General features: G+C 45.3%; 1 protein-coding gene across 1 annotated transcript; it reads right to left on the reverse strand.

The window, feature by feature from the left end:
• Positions 1–24,291, reverse strand: ATIC (5-aminoimidazole-4-carboxamide ribonucleotide formyltransferase/IMP cyclohydrolase). Its single transcript, XM_082313235.1, has 16 exons — positions 24,160–24,291; positions 23,308–23,434; positions 21,449–21,525; positions 20,304–20,370; positions 17,875–17,963; positions 16,359–16,510; positions 16,067–16,223; positions 14,285–14,410; positions 14,010–14,117; positions 12,665–12,750; positions 11,333–11,422; positions 9,532–9,660; positions 8,462–8,554; positions 2,481–2,663; positions 762–917; positions 1–272 (listed from the first exon to the last, which is right to left on the reverse strand). Exons 1-16 carry the CDS (start codon positions 24,179–24,181, stop codon positions 153–155), a joined length of 1,782 nt encoding a protein of 593 aa, XP_082169361.1. The 5' UTR covers positions 24,182–24,291; the 3' UTR covers positions 1–152.
• Positions 24,292–26,064: the final 1,773 nt, after the last annotated feature.

Genomic DNA, 26,064 nt, shown 5'->3' on the forward strand with positions numbered 1-26,064 from the left:
CTCGGTTAACACAGGGAAAGATCGCATTTACAGATGTTACAAACATTACTAAGCACAGACTGCAGGTGCCTCCCAATTAAGCTGGTGATATTCCAGACACTGCTGCTGGTGAGACTGTGACCAAAGAGGGACCACAACAGCCCACGGCAAACTCAGTGATGAAACAGCCGAAGATTGGTGTGAATGAGAGTTATCCCCAGCTCATTGCAAGCTTCGATCACAACCTCGTCGGCAGCCGAACCAGATGGGGCAGCGATGAACTGTACTCCGCTCTGAACAAAGACAGAGGTAAGTGGAAGGATTAGAGGACGGAAAACCAAAATCCCCCTGAAAAGGAGCTGGCAGCCCCAGTCCTTCATCCACATCCCACGATACTGTGTTGAACAAACAAAGGCTTCCATCACCCAAAGCCATTCACAGGGGAATTCCTCCTGTGAGCAGTCAGTTCCCTCCACAGGTCAGAAATAAGTGTAAAATGGTCCCTCTGGAAGCAATAGGCCTTGTCTTGATATTCTTAAACAGTTTAATAAACTTTAATCCTCTATTCAGCCCAAATCAACAAACTGAGCAATGGCTGGATAGTTACTATCCACGTGAGACCAGTAACCACGAGAAACATCCTTCCCAGGATGCGCTCTTCTAGCCAACAGTGCAGAGCAGAGATATTCCTCAGCAGTCTGCACAAAATTCAAACAAAAAGCCCAGGCGAGCAAACGTTTCCTTGGAGTCACCCTGACATCCTGGCCCTGCCATGAGCTTACCCGTTTAGCTCTGTCAACGTTATCCCTAAAAGGGAAGAACGCATCGGAGCTAAGAGAGACAGCAGTCAGCTTGGCAATCCACTGCTTCTTCTCCGCTTCCGTTAACTGCGCAGGCACCTCTTCAAACATCGCCTGCCATTTCACCAGGTCTTCATCCTGCGAAAACAAAAAGCGCCAGCTCAGCCCCAAAGCACGGGCTCTTGGCAGCGCCCCGCCAGGAGCACATAAGGATGAGTGATGACGGCATCCCTCTGACACCCAGCTCAGCCGTGCTTTCTGCTCCCACAGCTCTGCTGCTGGGAGCTTCACACCAGGGATTTTTAAATCCCAAGCGATGGCGAGAACACATTACCGCCATCGGCTCTTTTTGCATCCTTTTAACTCTTTTCCTTCTTCCTCCTCACCCCAGGGCTTGAGGGATTCCTTCTCCCCCCCTTTAATTCCAAGATGCTCTGCCTGGCCTGCCTGCGGTATGCTGCTCTGTGTAAATGCCAGCACACGCAAACAGGATCTGGTAGATGACCTAACACATGACAAACAGCAGCTTGGTTTATGATTCACGTTCTGAAAGAGCAACTGCTCCAGTTCTTACCCCCTTAAACAAGCAACCGCTCACAGAGATGATTCATGAGGTCCCCAGTCCAGCTCTTGGCTTTCGACGCTTAAAAAGGACATACTATTTTCTTGTCTCACCATTGCTTGCAACAGGGAGGGCAGAGGGATTCTGAGAATCCAAAATGCCACACAAGCAAACAGCACCATGTGAGAAGGGAAGGATAGCTGCCCTGACAGGGCAGTGAGAGTTGAAACATTAACTGTAGCTTTAATCCTTCCTTACTGCTGGGGGGAACTATCAGATGAAACCAAGCTGCACACCAAAGCGCAGGGCAGGTTCCAGCACCTGGGGCAGCAGGTGCAGTACCAGAGGGGCGAATCGGGACACTTTGCCACTGGGCCGTTAAATGACCTTGGGGAAGTCACCATACTGGGCCCTGGCCTCTTGATCCCCCAGCTCTTTGGGATCATCTATTACTGACACCCAGGCACAAAGCTCAAGCCGGGCTTAAGTACTACGTAAAGACCAAATCCTGCAAGTGCACCCATCACCTCTGGCTCTGACAGTTCAACAGCCAGCATGGAGGCTTCTTGTAGAGCGTATCTGTGGACGTTTCAAGCCATAGTCAAAACACCCAAAGCCTAGTATCTATAGCTTCCTGTTGGCTGGCTACGGACCTTCAGAGGCACCAAGGGAACTCAGTGACTCTCACAGAGTCAAAGGTGGCTGGCATCCGTTGTCCTTACAGAGATCACTACCTTTATAAAGGCTGACCAGTTCCAAAAGTGGTAACCAACCAAGCCCTCTCTTGCCTGAAGTCCTTACAAATTTAAGACTTTGTCCTGTGTAAGGACTTGCCTGAATCCTTACAAATGTCTCCTCAGCATGGAGCCAGCACAGGAAGAGCTCAGTATAGGCAGAAGGTGGAAATGGTAAGGGCATCATTTTATGCCAGAGGAAACCGTCTGACCAACTCAGAAGTGACCTATGAAAGGACTTGTTTTTTCTGGGACTGGAAGAAAAACTGAGGTGGAGGAGAAAAGGCCTAGGTATCAGGAAGCCTTGCTAGATCCTAGCACCCACAGCTGGTATTTCAAGCAGTAGTTCCAGCTTTCTTTCACAGAAGCTGGACTCTCCAGGGAAACCTTTCAGCCAGCCCTTACCTCACCAATTGTCCCAGTGACATACTGATCAATGGCGTTAGAGATCTCTGCTCTCTTCACACCCGCTTTGAACTTCATGGAGAGCACGCGTGGGTGGTGCCGGAGCCACCAGTTGTTTGCCTTGTCACCAGCCAGACGCGTGCAGTGGATCCGGGACTGCTGGCCGGCTCCAATACCTATGACCTGAAGCATACATATACAAAGCACAATCACGCCTTGCTGCACAGAGATCACAATCAGAGCTGCATTCCAGCCAAGCCATTAGGAAAGAAATTACCTGCTCCTCACTGAAGCAGAAAAAGAGTTTAGGTAATTAGCAAGGAAAACTTTGAAAATACCTGCATCCCCAATCCTGTAAATTGGTTACAGGGACAGTTCTCTGCACTGCTAACTTCCGTGGCTCCACTGAGCTGTCAGTCACTCTGAGGACACTACATTCTTTCATCTTTCTAAATAACCCCAGTCATCTGAGTCAAACCATTAACCTCAGGAGAGTGATACAATTATGATTTTTGTTTAAGGCAAACCAAAGTCCTGTTGGTTATAGAAACAAATGTGACTGCTAAGAGGTGGTAGGCTGCCTACCTGTTCTTGGAAAGGGCACTTTGGTTAGAGGATTAAAGCCTGAGCCTGGGTCATCCAAACACCATAATCTTTCCTGGTGGGCCAGGCATACACAGCTCAAACAGATCAACTGTGATATGTGGTGGATTACAGGGCAGTTTGTCTGTCAAGGCTGATAAGAAAGTAAATATACTGCTCAATCAGGAAGGCTGGCCAGTGGGACCACTACATTGCATGAATTATCAAGGCCCTGGAGCTACCAACACATTTCCTTCTCTGCCATCTGCCAGAGAGTCCAGGATTTTAAAAAGTGCTATTAAATATGGGCAGCAGCAGTTGTGCTTGATATCAAACAGACCTAGTGCTTCTGGAAGCAAAGTCCAAAAGGTGATTTTTTTCCTCAAGGAAGCTTCTATGAAAATATGGTTTCCATTTGCTTTTTTCAGACCACTTTCTTTGGAGTTCTCATCAGACACCTTCAACCTCTGTCAATTTTTTCAGGTACACTATAGATTAAAATAGGTAGAGACTCTGGAGTCTGGTGGTCAGGTAACTCTAGAAGCTATTTGTCACAGTTCAATGCACGACGCAAACAAGCTCTTGCATCCCATCTGGGCTGGTGCAAAGTTGCACTGGAGACAAAGGCAACTCTTAGGTGCTGACACCACTGAAAATTGAATGTGGCTGGAGACATCTTGGTTACTGGACACTGGCAGAAAAAACCCTGCGGATATGGTCTGCCTGCTGTCACAACTGGCAAGCGCAAGGGACTGAGCTGAGGTCTCCTGGGCTCCAGACTGTCTGCTGTCCCTCAGCTTTGCCTCTGCCATGACAGTATGCCAGGCACACAAAGGCCAGACCTAGCCACCATGGCTGTCAAACTCGGGCTGGTAACTTTCCTCCATGGCTTTCAGAGCTGTGTCCTCCTTTCCAAAGAGAGCTCCTGCCATTTCAAACCAGAGAACTGATGGAAAACAAGTCTCCCTCCCATAATTTCCTCCTCCTATGAAGCCACAGCTGAACTGTTCACCAGACTGTTCGCATGGGGGACTGCTCCAGGGACACTGTCTTGAGGCTAGCGGTTCTGGCCAATGCCTCAGAGTTTCCGGCTCAGACTGAAACAGATGGTAAAGCTATAAGTCAAAGGCTGCCCTCAAAGGAATGAATCATTTGTCTTCTCATTCATCAAGACACAGTGACTTCACCTCTTACCAGAACCATAAAACATCCTGCTGGATACTATTCCCCCAAGGAGCAAATGAAAGACTTGGGCTGCTATCTAATATCATCTGCTCAGCTATAACTGAAGTCATCAGTGCTTAATAAACCCGCAAGGATATTAATACTATCATAAATACTAAATAGAGGCAAAGTTTCTCATGGCTTAGTGACACCCGCCCTCCCCCCCAAACACTCCTCATGTCCAACCTCTGCTCTCACGTCCACCCTGTTTAACCTTCAAACTTGCAGGGGACCCTGCATCTTAAGGGAGCTCAATGCCAGCTGCGTGTAGATATATCATCTCTTCCACAGAGGTTTATCCTCTCTCCCTGGACAAAGGAGAGGGCTTAACACTGTCATATGCTGCATGCCATTAACTGTCACCCAGCCCTTAAGAGCGGCCCTAGCAAGCCAGGCTAGGCTAAGGCAGAAATTTTAGCTGGGGATGCAGATGGTAGAGAGTACTGGACAGACTGTTGGTAGCAGGGGCCAAAATACCATGGAACATTCCCAAGTTTCTAAAAAAAAAAAAAAAAAAAAGTGATGTCATGTGCGAGAAGTGCCATGACCTCTCCACCCTTTCCCAGCCAGAATGGTGCCTCATCTTCATCACGTACGTGTGGGCTGTAGCCTTGCACTCCTGTGATGGAACTGGCTAGTCTGCTGCAAGCCCCGGCCTTCAGCTGGCAAGGGCAATGGTACCGGAGAAAGTGCTTCCAGGCCAATGCAGCCCCAAACACACACGGCTCCTTCATGGGCACACATTAGAAATCAAGCTCTACCTGGCAGCACCCAATCACCCTTCTCAAAAAGAGTGTTTTCCTTTTCTGTATGAGCTACTCAATGTATTTTACATTTTTTGTGACCTAAATTTCGTCAGAAAATGCATAACTGAACTTTGGCTTGTATTCAACGACTTCAAAATGGCAAGAACCTTGTACTTCAGTTAAACAAAGTGATGTGTCCTGTAAACTCTCTGTAGGCACGCTGAAATCTACAGAGATATTCTCTGCAACAGAACAGAACAGAGAAAGCGAAATTCTTTTCTGTAGAAAAATGTGCTTTGATGCAACACTGCTGGGGAAGATTTCTTCAGTCTAGCCTGGAATTTCTGGTCTAAAGAGGAGAAATCAGAAGGTTGAGCTTCTGCTTAATGCAAACTATAGACTTGTTCCTGAATCTCTCTTCACACTGGCCTGTCTGAATGTACTTATTCTCTGCCTTTTTCACTTCATGTGAAGTGAAAATCCTTCTTCCTACACTTCATCTCTCCCTTCCTCAAATGTTGGCTTTCTCCCAGACGAAAACACAGCTGAAACCTCAAAATCCTCCACAAAGGAATCCTTCCCCCTCTATTTTCTGCCTATTTTCTACACAAAAATTAATTACGCTTCTTTCAGAGTTTAATCTCCTGGGAATCAAAAAGTGCTTAAGCAGAGCCTATTAAGTGTAAGGAGCGAAAGGAGACAGTAATACAGGGTGAGCAGAAAAATCACTTAATAAAAAAAAAGCTTGGGTGAAAATTGAGAGCTACTTGACCAAAACGCTTTGGCTCGCAGGAGAGCCAAACATGCCCCATGGCTGGAATACTGCGCAAAAGCATGGAGTAGATGAGATGGGTAATGCCCAAAGGATCCTTGCAAAATGATCCAGATTGGCCTGGATTTACTCAGGTTTACCCTGAATAATGAGTGAAAACAGAAACCCTAAATATATTTGGAATTAGAAAAATCAAATAAAGGACTTCACAATTGGGAAGACAAGCAAACAACGAAGTTACTGACAAATGTCTGCGCCATCAGTGGAAAACAGTAAGGTAAATCAACAGGTTTGTTTTATCCCACTGTGCAGAGAATAAAGAAAGAGAATAATTTTAAAATGCTAATTTAAAACATGATGGTATCATTAAAGAAAGTGTAAATCAACATGTTACAGACTGGCTTCCATGGTGCTGAAAGTCAGACAAAACAAGTGAAAGTGTTTACTGCAATTAGTGGCAGCTGGCTTCCTGCAAATTAAGTGACACTCAAGTCCATAAATGCTTCCTCCCACTCCCTGCTTTCCTAGAACTTATTAACACAAGCACCAGCCCTTGCTGGAGTGGCCAATCCACTCACAAACCCAACGAAGCCAAGCTGTCCAAAAAGTTCTGGATGTCTGATACACAAGAGTCTTTGTAGGCATCAGGGATGCTGTAAGGCTGAAGTAACCCTGGGAAAACCAAAAGCAATGGAACCAAAAGCAAGCTGGGCTTCCCAGGCTTGGCTCACGTAACCCAAACCAAGTCAGATCCTGGAAAAGCATTTTCAGTGTAACAATCTGGAAGTTACCTTCCGTCCCTGGTTCTTGATTTGTGCTATTTTTTGGTTTGCACCCAAATATTCCTGTACACATCTGATGTTACGTCTTGGTAGGTGATATGACCAGAGTTAGTTCTGCACAGCATCACCAAGAAGTATCTGAGCTGATTACTATCTTGGTAAGGCTGGGTTTCAGCGCGCCTTATTTCCTTCCCCATCTGTACCTTAAGAACAATGGTCTCAATACTTAACAGTCTCAGGAAGCCTTTAGAGATTTTAAAACCAGAAGGGAGCTCCTATCTGATCTCCTCCATCACTACCTACAGCATGCCGCACTGCTGTTTCTGCATTTGGACTGTGATGAGTCTCTTAAGGAAGACATTAAGCTTTGATTTGAAGAACCCAACATAGATTCACCACCTCCCTGAGTAAGTGATTGTAATGGCTGCTGATCTTTACTGTTAAAAAAGTCACTTATTTCTTAGTGCAGTATACAGACCTCTGATCTTGGCCTTCCCTGTCACATATACAACAAACCAAGACAAAGCACATTTATATTTGATTAAAATATATGCCTGCAAATATGCAAGACATCACTGAAGCCAGGCTAGTTCAATCCCTGCCTGCCCACAGTGCTTTTCAGTCCTCCCTCATGCCTTCTCCCTTCCATATGGTACATGCATTACCACACACATTTCAGAAACATCTGCAGCACCACATTAAGTCCAGACTTGCAAAAGCACTGGGGAAATTGTTGCGGTAATAAGGGAAAAGGAGCAAAGATAGTGACACCTTTGTTCTGGGGCTACAAGAACTAACACTCTTGAGTACGGAGGACCATTTAAAAGCAAGAAAAAAAAACCCCAAAGCTGAATAAAAGAAAAATACCACATCTCCAGAGACATGTTTTCAAGAACCATACAGCACATGACCTCAGAAAGTACTGAGAGAGCACGCTGCAATGTTTTCAGGCTGTAACAACAATCTAACAAATGCAGATGAGTACCAATGCAAAAAGGACAGCACTGCAGTTCGTTCACAGTCTGTACCTGTAGGGTAGACTGTTTGGTCCATTTTGCTGATTTATGATGTACCAAAGGTCAAGATAAAAAACATTCTTTGTCTTTTTTTTCTGTATTTTTTTTAAATAATCCAGGCCTATGGAAAAGTTACTATGGAGCGCAGAGAACCAGCTAAACAACAGCATTATGAGAATGAGCCGCTGGGCAAAAATACAATTTTTAATACATTTATAACAACTTTTGGATAACTAATTTAAGCTAAATACCTAGAGATAGTGTGGAAAGAAAGGATTTTTTTTTTTTTAAATTCAAGATTCATATCTCAACTACACATTTGATAACACCCCTGTAAATCCCAACATCCATCATAAGCTTTTAAAAAAAATCAGGGAGAATGCCCCAAAGGGAAAAAAGAAAGCACATCCCATCTCGCATATATATAAAAAATGAAAATAAAACTAAGAAGCATTTGGACAGTCAGAATCCAGCTGTGAAAACTAGTCATGTCCTAAGGCTCTATACAGAGTACAACATATGTGTACATGCCCTCAAAAATGATATAAAAGGACAGAGTAGTTAGAAAGAAATGACTCAAGGTCAAACTTGCAGAAGCACATAAGAGCTTTTCCAACCCCATCATTGAAAGAGCCAGCCCTGTCATTATCATGACAAAACTACACCGAGGTTTTGAAGCAGCCTCTTGAGAAACCGGTTTAACTACTGTTCTGCATGGCACTGTCTCAGTGCAGTTCATCTGTACCTGTTTAATAGCTTCCTGTATGCTAAATGATTTTAAAACTCAAGCCTGACAAAAGCACTCTCTGACCATCTTGGTTGTGAAAGCACGCTCCACAGAGCTGTCTGATTTGGTTACCTGCCCATCCTTGGCGTAGCAAACCGAATTGGACTGGGTGTATTTGACAGCGATGCTGGCAACAATCAGGTCTCGGACAGCAGACTCAGGCAGCTGAAACAAAACGCGGTTGTCAATGGCCCATCCTAACAACCATGACTAGCCAACTAGCTAGGGATCTGCAAACCCCCAAAGCCATCACAAGTACTGTATCACAAAGAGGGAAAACAAGATAACTAAAATATCCTGTTTTGTTCAATTACCAGCAAATTTTGTTCAGATTAAAAACTGTAAATGATTGGTGTGGCAGCTATTCTCATAGCTCATATGGATAAGACTCAACCTTACCAGGTCAAGAGGGCCCTACCACTGGCCCTAAGCCTGCAGTGTCTTCTGTATTTGCTCACTGTCATCAGATGTGCTCATAGGCAAAAAGCTAAGCACATGCTTAAGTACACACAGGACCACAATGATAATAATAGCTCCCAATTTCTGCATTAAGTATTATTTTTAAGTCTGTTCCATTACTAATTTATTAAAATTATTTTTATTACCTCAATGTCTGAACTTGCTTCTGAGCCCATGACTAATCTTGTGCTCATTAACATCTGTTTTATAATGAGAACAAGACAAAGAAATAACTGATAACTTTCTGATGATGTGAACTTTAAATGATGAGCAATATCAGCAGGGCCAGAGTTTATACAACACGCTGTACACAAAAGGGAGAAGTAAACAGTGAGTCAGAATGAGCTCACGATGGATCCTTAGCACATTGCTGTCTCACCATAAGAAATTACACATGGTAGCTTCTTATTTATAACAAATACAAATATTTTGGTAGTGGGAGATAAAGGGCAAGGTCTAGCTCCTCTTATTTATGCAAGGAATCAAAACAAAGGCAAACTACCCTGATTTACCCAAGTACATTTGGTCCAGAAAGTTTGCTGCATTGTTCTGTTGAAAGCCAGTTAAAATATCTCATTAAAATATTTTAAGAGCTCTTAAAATAGAACAGTGATGACTTCCTTGATGAAAGCACACCAGTTCATTCCACCAGTCTTTCAGCCCATTTATCTTCTGACACTTACGTTTTTATTCTTTGTAACAATGTTCTTGAACAATGACCGGTCGATGACTGCATTGTTCCTCTTCTGCATGAGATGCAAGCCATAGAGGGTTCGAATCTCATTGTCATCTGGCTCATAATGGGGATCCATCTAAAAGGCAAAGGATAGGCCAATAAAACACTTAGAGCAATTCAAAGCCAACGTCCAGTAATAGCATAGGTTAAAACACATTATCTGATAGAATCTAGAAGAAGTTAACTGCTTATAGAAAACAATGTCTAATCATCAGAAGTAATGAGAATTAACTGGAGTAGCAAGGTCTCAACAGCAGGAAGTGACATTTACAGGGCAAAGAGAGGTAATGCAGTATAGATGCTTATATACAAATGTCCAAGTCCCGAGCCACAAAAATCTGCTTCTAGTCTTTCACAGAAAGGGAAAAACATCTGCACAAAAAGAGTCTTCCCGTCTTCCACAGGAAGGTAGAAATATTTTGAGTTGCTTCATACATGCCTCAAGGTATAACTCCCAGCCCTCTTTGACATTAAAGAAAACATCAAACACGATTATTTCCAGAGATGCACTCTCTTGGGGCACATCTCCAAACAAGCACGCAGCACAGTTAATTTACACCAGCGTAAGGGGTAAAGTTAAACGGAACTGTTAAACTGCATTCAGGTCTCCCCACGCATGGGCTTATTTAGAAATTTGGTAGTCCCAGTTCAGGTTATCGAGACATGAAGTAAACGGGATTAAGGCTATCAGCTCTAAATAGGAGCGTGCGCATGCTTTATGTGGTTTCCCTAATCCATTTAAATTTGTTCAGAGCAACTTTCCTTAGCATCCCTCTGCAGACAGACCCTGAAGATACAGGCTTAACCAATACGACCTCATCCTTGCAAAGCTAATTGAATTCAGGAGGTAATCATCTGCCAAGATTGTCTGCAATTTCATTCCTTCTTGCCTGAAGCTCCTGAGCCATCTTCTACAGCTCCCCTGGTAGTAACACCACAATTGCAGCTTCAGCTAAGCCTTGGATTTTCTTTTTGTAATGTTATAGTAAAGTTCTCTGCTCATTTGTCTCTCAGAGTCAGGCAGAAATAGGACCTGTTTGGCTGCTCTGACAGCATTGTGTAATCCGTTAGTCACGTTCACCAAAACCGGATGATTTTGAAGCCCCAACAATCACTGCAGGAACTAGGAAGGCAACCTGACACTGACTTGACCACACTATATTAATGTTCCTTGACAAGCATCCTGGTTGCAGTATGTAAAGATGCATCATCCCAGGTCGAAACCCTGCTGTGCTGCTACCTTCATCACTGACTGTCCTAAAGACTGCTCTACAAATACCACATGCCCAGACGATGCTTCCCCCAGTGATATACTAGACATGCTTCTCACTGCCAAGACTCACATCATCATTGAGGCACTGTATCTTAGATAAAAAGAATTCAGGGAGGAAACAAATTCAGCAAAAGTGAGAGGAAAGCTGGCAGAGAGTGGAAAGAGACCCCAGAAATTCTCTTTCTTTGAAGTACTCTTGCTGGTTCATAGATTTAATTACTTTAAATCCCCATCACTTTGAAAGCCAAGGCAGGCATTATGAAAATACTCTGCTCTAGGACTATACGCTAAAACGTGACCACAACACTGCTGGTGGAATTCTAGCTCATACAGGAATCCCCAAAGACCCAGAGGAAACGCTTCCATGCGCTGCAGGGGCACCTGGATCAGCCCCCAAGCTATTTGGACACTAATGTCTGTGAAAAGCAGGTACAGGAAAAGCAGTAGAGGGTTACACTGGAGCAGGAATACAAACCTGGAGGACACAGTAACCACCATTCTTCTTTTTGGCAAGGATTTTGAGAGCTTCTTCCTCATAGCCAGGAGCTACCACACCATCAGATACCTGCAACACACACAATTTCAGCGTCCACGTGGAAAAAAAAAAAAAAAAAAAAAGAGGGGCTAATACTGAAAGCGCCACCTGCCATTTCCAGAAAGGCACTGAAGGCACACCTCTCAGGGTCTATATGTGCCATACAATACCAAAGGCACTACTACAATACCAGTTTCAGTCCTGGAAACAGAAAACAACAGAGCACTATAAGCTCTTGGCAGGAGTTAGTAAAAAATACCCCACCATCACTTTAAGCAGAGTGGAACTAATAACTAATATCCCCCTCCAGGGGGAAACAGCTCATGCACAACATCCCCACTTCTCAGTCCTAACGGTAAACATGGCTTGAAAAACAAAACAAAACAAAACCCTTATTTCAACAGTGACGCTCCTGATAAGACAAAAATATTGGCAAAAGAGCTGTTAAGAGCATTGAAACTGAGAAGAGTTTACATTCATCAGCGCCATGAAGCGTTATACACCTTTCACATTCTTATCCTACAATGTGGGTGGTGGTTTTTTGTTTTTAAGTAATAGTGTACCAAATGTTATCCTCATAATCAGTCAAACCTGCTGTTTCACTTGTTTGAAAAGAAGTCTCAAATGTACAAGACAGCCCCTTGCATTGTGCCTTCCCCCTCTCAGAAAAATTGTAAGCAACGTATAATGGGAAGAACGTGTTTGGTGAAGCATTAACTCCCAGCTGTTTAACTCTGTATTTAAACTAGTGACTTGTGCAATGCAGTCAGCTATGGAGTTAACGTTTAATCCAGCAAAGTAAAAAGTGCAGCCTGGAAAGTGGCTGAGCCTACGCATAGCTTGTATCAACTGGCAAGTAGCAATCTACATCCACACTCCTGCCTTGGGCAAGAGGCTGGCCATCAGCTCTGAGGTCCGCTATTGTTCCGATTACAGCCATTCAACCAGGTACTTGCGACAGTGTAATCAGGGTTCATTTCCGGAGGCCTACTCAGAGGCAGAGGCTTGCAATCATCTCTTGGAAAGCAGCATTTCAAGCACTGCTATTTCACAGGCTCTCCTACACAGCCAGGTTTTAACTGGTAGGAAGAAAAATGCATCAAAAGATAGGTGTAAATTCTGCACTCCAGATACCGAATTACACAAACGGACCAATAAATAGTCTTCAGTAAAAAGGGTCAAATTCAAACAGAACAGCTGTTACAAACCAATAACTCCATCTAGCATGATTCTCCTTTTTGCACTCAAATGATTTGCTGCTGTTTAACTAACCTCTCTAGAAATAATCTTGGCAGTAGCCGCATCGCAGATATCAGATAGGGCAATGAAGTCACCAAAAGATGACATCCGATCAGCACCTGCAAAATCATATTTTTAGTAACTTATTAAACTATAGCACAATACAAAGAAAAGTCTTTGCTCCTACAATCCAGTCAATTTCAATGAGATCTAATAATTTAATCCCACAGCAAAAAAAAAAAAAAAAGGCCATATAAGGGCAACAAGGATGAAAAATCCTACCTCAAACACATGCACCTTTAAATATTCCCATAGTTCAGATATTCTTCCTTCTTCACTGCATTTGTCAAAACTCTAACTCTGTAATGACTACCTCCATTACTGCAAGCAGCTCTGCTGTAGCCATGGTGGCAAGAGGACAAGGAGAGGCAAGGATCATACAGAAAGATTTTAGATGGAAGACAGTTGGAAAAAAAGGAAAGCTTTTAGATGCCTATGCTCCCATCTGGCTTTTCCTGCAAGAAACCAGACCCAGAAATGTAGCCAAGAGCAATTTTTCTTTAATAAATATTCTCTATATTTAATGGCATAGCTAAGGTGAACAACTAACGGCACTCAGCTCCTATCACAGATGCTCTAGTACTCAGCAAGGTCAGTGCTTCTGTCCCTGCCATTCTAAAGGTTTGTTTTGCTACCAATCATGCAATGGTTTTCCGAGGGCAATGTTCAAAGGTGGTCCCTGAAGTGGTGAAAAATGAACACAAGCAAATGTGACCCTTATCAAGTTTGCTTTGTTTTCTATAATCTGTGCAGATTTTCTAAGAATGCCATGGAAAATAAGAGAATTAGCAAAGTATCTCAGCTAAGCAGAGGAAACTTTTTATTTACTTATTTTTATCGTTTTTGTGAGCTCTGAAGTACAAAAGCATTAAAAAAACCACCCACCAAATACCAGGCAGAAACATTTCTACTCAAGTTAAGTATTCCTGAGCATCCCATATGCAGTGGGAGGCTTAGTGTGCTACCAGCACAGCTATTTGTTTATCCATCCTTTAGCCAAAACCCCATAGATTTATATGTGTCTGTATATATATACACACAGATCTAAATTAAAAAAATCTCTACAGGCCTTTTATATACATCAAGAAATAGAATCCAACATGTTTTTAGCCTCTTTGAAACAATATACAAGGTCTGCTCACGTGGAGAGTCACGCAGTCAGTTCATTTACTCAGTCAGTCAGATCCTTATGGAGAAAAACCCTACAGATGAGTACACTGCAAAGGGAAGGAGCCTGCAAAGTGCTAAGCATGCTGCTCAGGTCCTGAGAATTAAGCTCATCTCTTTGGACATGCTAGTTTATTCCTGGGCTTCTCACCTCTGCTTCGTGCGTAGGCAGACGCTAAGGGCGTCAAGGTCTTGTGGAAGTCATGCACCATGCAGACTTGTGCCTCTTCTTCGCTGAGAGGTATTCCAACAGCAGCACCTAGCGGGAAACACAAGCCAGGGCACTCAAACCAGAACCTCTCACTGGTCCCTGCCCCTGGGACCTCCCCAGACGGCCAGGGTAAGGGACAGAGATACACCACTGGCAGGGCCTGCCAAAAGTCAGTCTGTTCAAAGAGAAAAGCATGGCAACAAGGAGCCACCCACCTGCAGGACTGACATGTTTGAAGGAGGCCGCAGCAGGAATGCCTAATGCCTGCTTGAGTTCCTTCACCAGCTGCCACGCGTTGAGAGCATCACACAGGTTGATAAACCCTGGAGAGCCATTCACCACTGCAAACATAGCACACAAATAGATGCATTAAAGCAAGCACAGTCCACTCCCCAGAGTCTGGACAGCAAGCAGAACAGATTTCTCCCACCAAGAACTGAAATCACTGCAAATTGTTCTTGTCAAATGACCCTGGCTCCTCAGCAAGGTTAAGTGCCCTGAAAAGCTTCAGTGACTTGTGAGGAATGCACAGGCTTGAGGCTCAGGAGATGCCAATACAATTCTCCTCCCTACAAGAAGCTGCTGATATGACCTTGGAGCAAGACACACACTGGCCCCGTGCACCTCCCCTCTTGTGAAAGGGGAACAAAAAAAGAACATTCCCCCTTACGTTCTTTGAGTTCTTCAACTGGCAGCCATTTGGAGCAACAGCCATCTCTTTCTCAGGGAGCCTACCAGAGCCTGACTTTCACCAAGGTGTATAGGCAGTGCTGTCAGGGAAGAACACAACGAGCACACCCCCCACTCCCTAGCGACTATGGCTCTGATCCAACTAAGTACTCCGGCACTAGCCAAACTTCAAGCACATGCTGTCTCTTAACTGATGTCAACAGAACCACTAACAGCCATGAAATTTGGGGCAAGCTTTTAGCAAAATGCTTCATCTGGTCCTTTCATCAGAAATCCATGCCAAGAGTAAAGGTCACTCAAAAGTCTGCTCTCCAAACCTTTTGCCCTGGCCCTGCAAGAACTGCTCGTACTGACGTGGCAGGACTGTGAGCCTTTCAGGAGAGAGGAGGAAAAGATGATTTTAGCAATAGTCCATGGCCAGAACAAGTGAACACTGTGGTGTTCTGCTGCCATATTGGGAGGCAGACTTGCAAGCAAATCAACTTCCAGTGCAGGTGTGCAAAAGCTTCTGTGAGATCCCAGAATTGAAATAAGGAAATTCTGCAACACAAAACTTCATTGTCTGTTCAACAGGACAATGCCTGCACACAAGGCAGAGCTGTTTTTCACCAACATTAAAAGCAATCTCAAGAACAAGAGTAGATAGATTTTCTTTCTCTCCAAAACAGGGGTCTCCTTCACTGCAGCAATGCTGCGATGAGTGGCACACCCTGTAAAATGGCAGAGACACCAGACCTGCCCCAAACTCTTGTGAGTGAGACTAGAACCCCTTCCCTCTGCCACCATTAGCAGAAGCAACATTCTAGAAAACTAAGGTAATAAACCTCTGCTCAAAAACATCAAAGGAAGAAAAAAGAACAAAACCCATTCAAACATAGAAAACAGCTTGGTTTCTAGACAGAGTAAATGGTGACACAAAAAGATTGGGAAGATACTAAATAAGGAAAATGGAAAGAAGCAAAGCATCTTAAAAGGATAACAAGGTTTTCCTTTGCAAAATCTGGATCTGATGTCAAACAGAAGGTGCACCACTTAAATCTGCCCAAAGGGTCTTTGGTGTGGACACACCATCTTACACCAACAGAGAACATGGAGCTACAGTAAGTCAAGCTTTCCTGTCTCACACACCTCAACCTTTTCATTGAAAAGCTAGTGCCACTCAGTAATAAAGTAGTTGTTAAGGCACTGCTGGCCATCCCTTGGACTAAGATACAGGATGGTAGTTCAGTTTTAAGGACAACTGGCAGACATACCCAACCACCTCCTTTCCCAGAGCTCCTTTTTGGCCAGCACAGCCTAGGCCTCACCTGTCAGGGGAAGTTTGGATCTCATTGTGTAGAGCTGCGCAGGACTCTGGTGAGGATTCATGCCGTACCTCAGGGGCAGCTGGGACACCCCCTTGCTGTACTCTTTCCTAAAGTAATCGGAGATGGCTGCATCGTACTGAGCAGTGTGGGTGAAAGCCTGGGGACAGAATGGGGGACACCTGTCAACTTACAAACATCAACTTACAAAAGGATTTGGTGTTTAAAGTGAATGAACAGAACAAAAGGCAAACGAGTCTGGCCTAGCCCTTCACTGCAAGGAAACACGACCAACCTTCAGTGCAAGGTGACGCCTGGTTTCCACGGAGGTGTCTTTGTCTCTTGATGTTGTCATCTCTTTAGCTACTGCAGAGTAGTCTGCAGGGTCGCACACAACTGTCACGCGAGCATGGTTCTTGGCAGCCGCCCGCAGCAAGGCAACGCCTCCTGCAAGAGAAGGATGGAGGCAGGAAGCACTTCCCTTCTGGACACGGCATAATTGAGAGTCACATCCAAGGCCAAGATGGGGACATGCACCAATCAATCATTTGTGCCAGATGAATGTGCCCCCCTCTCTCCAGCAAGGAGAAGGGACTGTAAGAGTGCTCTTCAAAACACACAAGGCTGGTGAGTTTGACTCAATCCACTGATGAGGGTGCACACTGATAGGCCTTTGCAGATCCAGGCAGAGCTGCAGGGGCAAGAAAATAGGTCATGCATAGGCTGCGATGAGCAACTGGGGCAAGAATGCCTTCAAGCAGCACAGCCACATCCTGAAGAGGATGGCTGTTTCCACATAGCGCTTAAGCACCATCTTCTGCGACACTGAGCTGGGGAGGGGTCTACAGGAAGGTTTACTTCTACACTGCCAAGCAACTGAGGTTCCCAAATCTCTCTGCAAATATTAATGAATCCTGCCCAGGTCCTCTGTGTAAGGTAAAATGCCATGCTTCTCCCTTAAATCTGACCCTGCACAGCTATTACAACACTTTAAATCATACAAGATACTAGGCTGTTGCAAAGGAGAAGTAGAGGCTGGCACTGCTACATGCAGAGTGAGTACTACTCCATAAAACATTTAATAGAGAGCTCTGCTGGGCATCATTTGGACTAAACTACTGCAAGAAAATTCAATCCCAATCCAACCTCATGGCACAAAACTGTGCCTGTGCTGTTCACAAGCTGCCAAGCAGAGATGCTGCAGTGAAGGAACAACAAGCCTTTTGGGGTTAATAACTAGCAGGAAGGGCAAAATTGCTGCTTATACAGGCATCCATGCTTCCAAACTCAGGTACTAACCACTCTCCCGCATATGCAGACCAACCCCTTTCCTTGTAACAGCTTCCTGCAGTGAAGTCTTCAGCAATCCCCAGAGCACCTTCAGTGGTTCAGCTTTTTCTCTCCAAAGCTCATGTTTTTTATTTTTATAACCCTGCCAGAGGCTGCAAAAGAGGTTTAATCTGCTCTCCGTGATTCAGTAGGAAACATGCTCCACCTCCCCTTTCCTAGCACAGCCTTCTACAGTACATCAGGTTTCTTCCTTTGGGCAGGGCATGGCTTGCCCACCTATGCAGCATGGCTTGCCAGCCTGTTACAACAGCCACTTGCCATTTTAATTGTAGGTCTGCTTAAAAGCAATGAGGTTTACCCAGCTGTGCTTTCAGTCTACTCCTTGGAACTCTTGCGCTCTTTAGCGGACTTCCTTTATAGGTGTGCAAGGCCACCAAACAAAAAGAAAAGACCTGAGACCACTTAGAGGCCAGAACCATCAGGTCTGCCTGGAGAAGAGATTTGCTCTCCCTTTAACTTACCAATATCAATTTTTTCCACTGCCTCTTGTACAGTTACATCCGGAGAAGATACGGTCTTCACAAAGGGGTAGAGGTTACACACTACGACTCTGAGAATTGAGGGGAAAAGCAGGGTTACTCAATGAGAAATAAAAAGGCCAAATTGGGCTTGGAATGCACAAGGTACTACCAGTGTTTTTATGGTCTTGTCTCTCAGATCAGGGATCAACATAAAATCCTGTAGCCAAGGCTTCTTTCTCCAAAACACTTGTTAGTGGTGTTCAGCCAAAGGCCAAGTGATGTTACAATGGTGAAACAGTACATGCATTATACAATTTAACTGAACTCTGTGCATTAAACAATGTTACAGTGGATAGAACCACAATTTACAGAAGCTACTTAAAAGGAAGAGTTTCTTTAAATAAGCGGGCCTGTGTTTAAACGCTTAGTGATTTTTGGTGCACAACTTGAGCCATTCCAAAGGACTTCAAAGTGGGCTCTCAGCAGTACTGAAAATAGGCATCTACCAACTTTCGTAAGAGAGTAAACACCCAGAGCAAGGTCCATTGCAAACAAAACAAACACTAATTTTCCACAACTTTTCCAAGAGCAGAAAACAACCTACACATCACCTTCTGGACTTTTAAAACACCAACAGCATATGAAACCCGAGTGCACAGCCTGGATCCCACAAAGCCTCTGTGGCACATGAAAGCAGGTAGGAGAATAGACTTACCCTCTCAAAGTAAGACTGAACCTTACCGGAATTAGTTTCTTGATCTGATCTGGAAGAAGCTGCAGTCTGTCTTCCAGAAAGCATGAAGTAATAACTTGCCCTGTCCCATCCTACCAGTGCCACATGAACTGTAGTCAAGGGAGGTATCTGTTTTGACCTTCACAAACAATGTTTTTAATCCAAGAGAATTAATTCATTCTCTTGAACTGAATGTATGAAGGTATCAAACCTCAATGCATGCCCAGTATGGGCAGTGAATTGCTGTGATGCATACACTTGCGTCCAACTTTTAATATTCCTTTGTTTCCATGCTGTGTGATAAATTCAAGTGGAAGGGACGACCAGCTTTCAGTACGGTTTTCAGAACCCTCTATGTCTCTAATTTTCCTATGATAACTTTTATTGTCTGTTCTGTTTCTAATACCCCCTCTTTCCTCCAATCCATTCATGCTCCTGACCTGTCACAAACCATCAGGAGCCTGTGGACTTTAACACTGCTAATGCTTTTATCTGTGGAAATCAAGATAATCAGTATCAAGGTTTCCTACCTTGACTCGGGTATGTAAATTTTACGCAACTACGCAAAGACCCTCCTGCTGAGGGCCAGCTTCTTCTGCTTTTTGTAAGACAACCCAAATCCAAATTATTACTCCAGATGCAAGTGCACTATAAGTCACCGATGTAAAGGCATGCTACTGCCCCTGCAATTCAGCAGAGCCTGCTTTAATATGCGGCGTACTCTGAAGAGCCACCACTGCTGAGCCGTCTATGAGGATTCCTGTGGTTTTAAATTTCAGGTTTTCAAATTCAGCCTGGAAATCCATCCATCCTAGGCACATCAGTTTTTAAACACAATTTTAAAAGCTAAGATGCATTCTAGCCCAATCACCACAGTCAAACTATACCTCCTATCCTGGCTATACCTGCAATTTAGTACGTTCAATTCAGCCATTCATTTCTAAACCGGGAGCTACCCACTGACATAGAATTGGTTACTCACAATTACTAGTTAGATGTTACAACCAATTAGTTAAACATAGTCCCAAACTGAATGTACTGAGTAAATACATTCTAACAAAAACAGAAAAAAAACTTTGGTATGTTAGTGCGCAAACTGTTTTACTTCAACTTCTGTCTGCAGCTCACTTGCTCCCATGATGGCTCTCAGAAAGTACGTTTTCTGTCTGTACAAATGCTGTGTGTTCCTGACCCGCTTTTCATGTCTACTCTTTATTTATGTGTTGAAACTCAGTAAACATTATGCAAATATCAAAGGGTATATTTACTAAGCAAGTATTTCAAAATTGGGAATCGTCATCTAACAGACAGTCAGAGCCAAGTTGAGGGGAAATGCGCCAGCTTCAGAAGTACTGAATTCAACTTTGCAAGAAGTGTAATGTCGTCCAACATTGACTCAATGTAAAGTATCTAAATTTCCCAGATAACCAGAAGACATTAAAACCTCTCTTCCCTGTGGAAACCACCATGTAACTTTCTTGTTTTAGTTTTCTCTTACTACAAGTGATGAAGATGCATCTGTAGAGAACTGTATTTTTAAAAACACAGTATCTCCTGACAGGGAAAAGGAAGGAGATTGCAGATCTTCTGGTGTGCAGATGTTACAATCCCTACTGCTCCCATTCACTGGTACTGACTGGTCTCCAATGTTCATTTTTGATTACTGATGAGTTGCGTCATGTCCCCCAACACTTACCTTACAAGGCTGAAATCCTGTTTGTTCATATCAGCATTATCTTCTGGAATATTGCGAGCCAAGATGCCTAGTTACAAACAACAGTACATCTTTATTAAAAAAAGAACTAAATCGCCAACAAACACTTTTTTAATTCAACTTCTTTCTTCAGACTGCGCTTCTGCCATAAACTTTCTGATTCTAGTTCAGACAACAGTCCTCAGCCCCTACACCTCTACCCTATTCCAGTTTACTGACTCTTTGGCTGTTCAAATTCCATAGTAACAAGTTTTTTTTCCCCAATGCTAAACCCTAGACCATTCCATGTGCTGAACAGCAACCTCAAAAACGTACTTTATAAGCATTCAGTTGCTACCCTTAAAGCAGTATAACTGTCATTAAGGAGTTCATGGAGAGGAAAAGGGTACCTGCCACTCATCAGCCAGCAACACTCAAAACCTACGAAGCACCCGAAGCAAAAGAAGCTGTGCCTCCAGCTGAGCAGCATAGCTGGCTGGCTTGGGGCTAGGAACTCTGAGAAATAGGCAGGTGACTGGCTGGCACAGAGTAAGCAACAGCACAATCCTGGGTCCAAGGCTGTCAGAGGAGATTGTCTCCAGCCCTCAAGTATGATGGGCAATAGGTTCAATTTGAGGGACCTCAAGCACTGTAACAGGACATGAAAAAGCAGATGGGTTAATGTGCAGATTAACCAATTATCAGACATCTTCCTTGCTGAAGGGAAGACAGGGAAGATTAGACATGCAGAAATCACCCGCTAAAGACTATGCTGTCACGTTCCTTACGCTGCACACCAGATTCACCCACAGGTTAAATTCAGTGGAGCTCTCTGCCTGAACAGGTCTGAAATTGACTCTGCAAAGAATTGCAAAGGCATTTACAGAGAAGCCCTGTTACTTGTAGCCCTGGGGAAGAAAAGCTCTGCTAACTGCATAGATGCCAGCACAGCAACAGAGGAAGTAATTCAGCCACCATGCACTTCTCCACCCCATGCTTTGCACTTCTTCCGCTGCTATAGCGAATCTATTTTCATCACCTAGTTCATCCACACAATGCTTAAAAAAGACATCTGTCGACCCCTTCTTCCCACCCTCACTGCCCATGGATTTCTCTTTTAGACTGAAAATATATTAGCAGAAACATACCAGCATGAACTGCAGGATGAAGGGTTTTCACACGTCCACCTAACATCTCAGGGAACCCTGTCAGGTCTGAAACATCTCTGCTCAACAAGAAAACACAGCATGATAACAGATGTGCCATACTGACTTAATCCATAGGTTGAATGTTTATTATCCACATCAGGGCAGTAATTTAGATCTGCTGGCAATGTTGTTTTTACTGGAAGGAGATTTAAAACCTAGGAGTTTTGAAGGCAGAAAGGAGGGGAAATAAACTTAGCTTTCTTTTGGTCCATCTGTTAAAAAAAAAAAACCCACATTTCCATCAATGACAGGAGGAGTTTAGAGAGAAAACACATCCATGATTCCTCTAAACTTCAATATCTTGTATCTCAGTAAGAACATAACATGTGGAAGGTGTATTACTAAACTGCTAGGAAAAACCTATGCTGAGTGACAGAGTAGGATGCATCCTTCTTACAGAGGGCTGAGAAGCAGTTCTGAGATGAGGCATTCTACATTAAGATAGATCTGACTGTTTTTATTATGGTTGGCATCTGTCAACTAATTAGCAAAACGCTGCTAGGTACAGAAGGATTAGTAGAAACAGCCAAAATGCTGGTTTAATGCTCTCTCACTCTTCACAAGATGTTGTTCTATATCTTATGCAAAAGCTACATCTGACAGAAGACAGAAAGGACACTGCTTTCTAGTAAGTGACCCAAACAAAAAAAATTGTACGAATTTCACTACAAACCCCCTCTATGCCAAAGAGGCAACAACTGCTTTTCCCATGAAAAGAAACAAAGTTCATGGGTCACACTCAACTAAGCAGTATGGTTATTTCTCAAATACACTGAAATAACCAAGATAAGCAAATCCCAAGTCAACATGGTTTATAGATAATGGAAGACCATCCTCAAAAGAAGCAATACCTCAGTACTCTTCTTCCCAGCTTAGCCAAAACCTTAATTAAAATTTCACCACTCCCTGTGACTGTTTATGATGGTAAACAAAAAATAAATTGGAGAGGGAAGGAGAAGTGTGACCATCCTTCGCTTCAGGCTTCACTGACAGCACAGCCAAGCAAAGAACTTGGAGAGACATGACCAAGTGCTGGCTAACAGTGAGGACAGGGAGCTCTGGAGGCAGTGTGTATTCATGCTGATGTGTCCCAGGGGCCTATCACTGCATTCACTGGAAGCAAAAAAGGAGTGACAGTCACCTGTCCTGCCAAATAATTGACAGATTTTTCATCACTGTACTGGAAACAATCTTTATTTGGCCAGAGCTGTTCTTTTAATCACGGCATGGAAGAAACTAGAACAAATTTCCCCAGAATCCTGGGCCAAAATAGCTGGTGACTGTACATGCCCCTTCTCAAACAGCGGATGCACAACATTTACAGGCTCTGTCTGAAAAAAACTGACCACTGTGCTGGGAGAATTATTTGTGACAAATGATCTCCAGTGAACTTCAACATATTCTTGACACACGTCACTCTTCCTGTCCCAGGACTGGGCAAAGATCAGCTTTTGCCTGGCTGTGAAGAGCAGCACCAGGGTCAGATTATGAATTTCAAGACAATTGATTGTCTCACGGGGAAAAAAGCTGGCTGAAGGCAGACAAGTCATCATCTCCAACACAACGCTCCTGACATCTCTGTGTGTGCTGACCTGCAGAGTAACGTTCTTTGGCCTCAGTCAGCCAACAAGGTTCTGAAGTTTGCTCTGGGGCTTTTGGGGTGGGGTTTTTTTGGAAGGGAAGACTTGCTTTCAGACCAGTTTTCAATCATTTTTGCTCACAGATGGACAAAACAATTTAAGCAACCTCAGGACCCAAATGAACATTTTTGGGGGAGGTGTGTAGGAAAGCGTCTGTACCTGACAGGCAAGCCAGCATCTCTCAGGGATTTGGCTGTTCCTCCAGAGGCAATTAAACCCAGGCCCAGAGCATTCAGACTCCTTGCAAATTCCACCAGGCTGGTCTTGTCAGAGACACTGAGTAAAGCTAACAGGTGGGAAGAGCACATATATTTTAGTTTTAAAAGTGGAACAGAGAAAGAAAACAACAGGATTAAGAGACGGAAGCCTTTATAAAGTCTATGACTTGATGAATCTTCTCTGATGCGAGGTGACTGGGGAGGGGAGGGAGGAGCTGACCACCAGGGCCTCACGCTTCCCCACCTCCCCCCCAGCGGAGAAGCTTCCCCCGCTCGCCGGCCTCGGCGGCAGGGCGCTGCCGCGCCCCTGCCTCAGGGCCCAAGGGCGGGCGCCCCCTCACCCTCCTTCCCGCCTCCCTTCCCGACCCCCGGGAGTTCCAGCCCCTCTCCCGCACAGCGGCGGCTGCCGACCACTCGGACCGAGGCCGAGGCATACCCAGCCGGGAGGGAAAGCAGCGCACACGCCCCCCCACGCCCCGCCTCAGGGCAGGGGAACGGCCGGCTTGGAAGCGGCGGCCCCGCTCCGAGACGAGCGGCACCGGCCACCCCTCGCCTTCCGGGGCCGCCCCGTTTCGCTGAGCCCGGCAGCCGGGAAATACGCCTCGGCCCGGCGGCTCCGGCCCACCCGCCCTACGGCCGCTTCGGGGCCCGGCGGGAGGGCAGCCCCCTCTCCACCCCCCCGTCCTCCCCCAGCGGCTCCAACGGCCGCGGCCGGTCGTCACTGCCGCCGCCACAGCGGGCGGGCGGTGGCAGCGCACGCCGGGCTGCCGGGGCCTCGCCGCCCCCGCGTTACCGAGCTGCTGCCGGGCGGCCATGGCGCCGTCGGTGGGTGCGCGCTGGCGGCGGCGGGGAGGAAAGGGGCGAGCGGCGGCGGCCCGGCGGGATTTGGGCGCCCGCCGCACGGGGGGCGGGAGCCGGAGGGGCCGGCCCGGACGGGGCGGGGAACGGAGGGGAGGCGGCGGGGTGCCGGCACGGGGGGAAGGCACGCAAACAGGCAGCGGCGCCGGGTGGGGAGGGGAGGGGGTGCCCGCCGCGGGGGGAGATGCAGGGGGGCAGCCCGCCCTGTGCCCGCTGCGGGCGGCGGCGGGTGGCGGCCCCGCTCGCCGGGCCCCAGCGGGGACGCGGTGGGCGGCCCCGCGTGTGGCGCAGGCCCGCCCGGCACCCGCGGGCCGCGTTACAGGTTCTCCTTGCACCTCTTCAGTGACGGGAAACCCAGCTTAACTACACGCGTGAAAAATGAGGTGTAGGTGAGGCAATGCCTCATCGCAGTGAAAGGTGGTGCAATAAGGACAATTAATTTTTCGCAGAAATACTCACTGGAGTTCCATCTTGGAAAATCCTCTCATAGAGCTTACAATCTACTGACGAGCAGGGGCAAAGACAAAACACTTGTTTACCAAGTCTGAGGTAAAAAAATTAAGCTTGCAAATAATAAAATGATGCTTTTCTTCCCTTTGTTTATTTTCTATTTTTCTTTGTAATGGGAATTAACGGGGGGAGCTTTTGTCCCCTACAGGCCTCCAGATTTCCTGGAACTCCTTGCAAAAGAGTTTCTCTTGTTTTTGTTCTAGCTTGTGGTTGACAGGTAGCACTGGCAGAACATGTTGGTTTTAACATCGCTGGTTAAAATCTCCGCTGTGCCTCCCTGCACGCCCAGCAGGGTTAAAGTGCAGCAGTGGGACAGCAGCAACCCATGCTACTTCGCAGGTAGAGAGCTCTGCAGTTAATTTGCAGCACAACCCCTGGCTGTCACCCTGCCGGTGTTTGCACGAGGCCTCTCGATGGCTGTCCTGTCACTTCAGCAGCACACAGTCAGTGCTGCCATTCCCAGCGGGTGGCATTGCCCAGCAAAATGGCAAACATTGTGCAGGTATCGGGTCCAGCAAGCTGGGACCTGGTTGCCCTCATATAACATGCACATCCCTGACACGTTACCTCTGGGGTGGTGGGAGCCTGGTATACGGGTTTTGAATCAGGTCGTTAAGCAATAAAGCCAGCATGGGCAGGCCCCTGAGATGTCCCCACATGCTTTTCTTGTGTTTTCATCGTCCATGTAGGTGTTCACTGTACACTTGCAGCTCCCGGAGGAGGCAGACTGCACTAGGCTTTCCACTTCCATTAAAAAGGAACAAATAAATGAAAGTTTCTAGATCTTGCAGACAAAAAGCTGGGAAGTGCAAAACAAGCGCAACTGGAAGGCCCAGAAACTTGGCTGTTTTGATTTGTGAATCTCTGGGCTTCGGTGGTATTGTCTGTGTAAGAAAAAGTCAAGCAAGAAATACTAAACATACTAAATAAACCCAGTATATGTATTACTCTCAGTAGCTGCTAGCGACAAGCAGTAATAAATTACTGTTCAGAAGTGTGGCTAGGGCCAAATGAAAATATACTGTTAAGTGGTACATGAGCACTATCATTATGAAAATACACACCTTTGAGAGAATAAAAGTTGTACAAAGAGTACAGATCTGTACAGCTGAGGTGGGCATTGGGGATGATTAATGTATGTGAAAATGAAAAATTTGACACAGCTCTGCATATTTATCCAATGTTGGAGAGCAATTGCATATTCTGGTGCAGCGCCTGAGAAGCTAAGGAACTAAGTGCATACTGTTTCTGAAGCAGGGTGTTTTGTGATATTACAGAAGCTGTGTGCAAGGGGGTGGCCACATCAGCCTATGCACAAGAGGACAGGGCC

The sequence above is a fragment of the Platalea leucorodia genome (genome assembly GCF_965183815.1).
Source record: "Platalea leucorodia genome assembly, chromosome: 5".
Lineage (NCBI taxonomy): Eukaryota > Metazoa > Chordata > Aves > Pelecaniformes > Threskiornithidae > Platalea > Platalea leucorodia.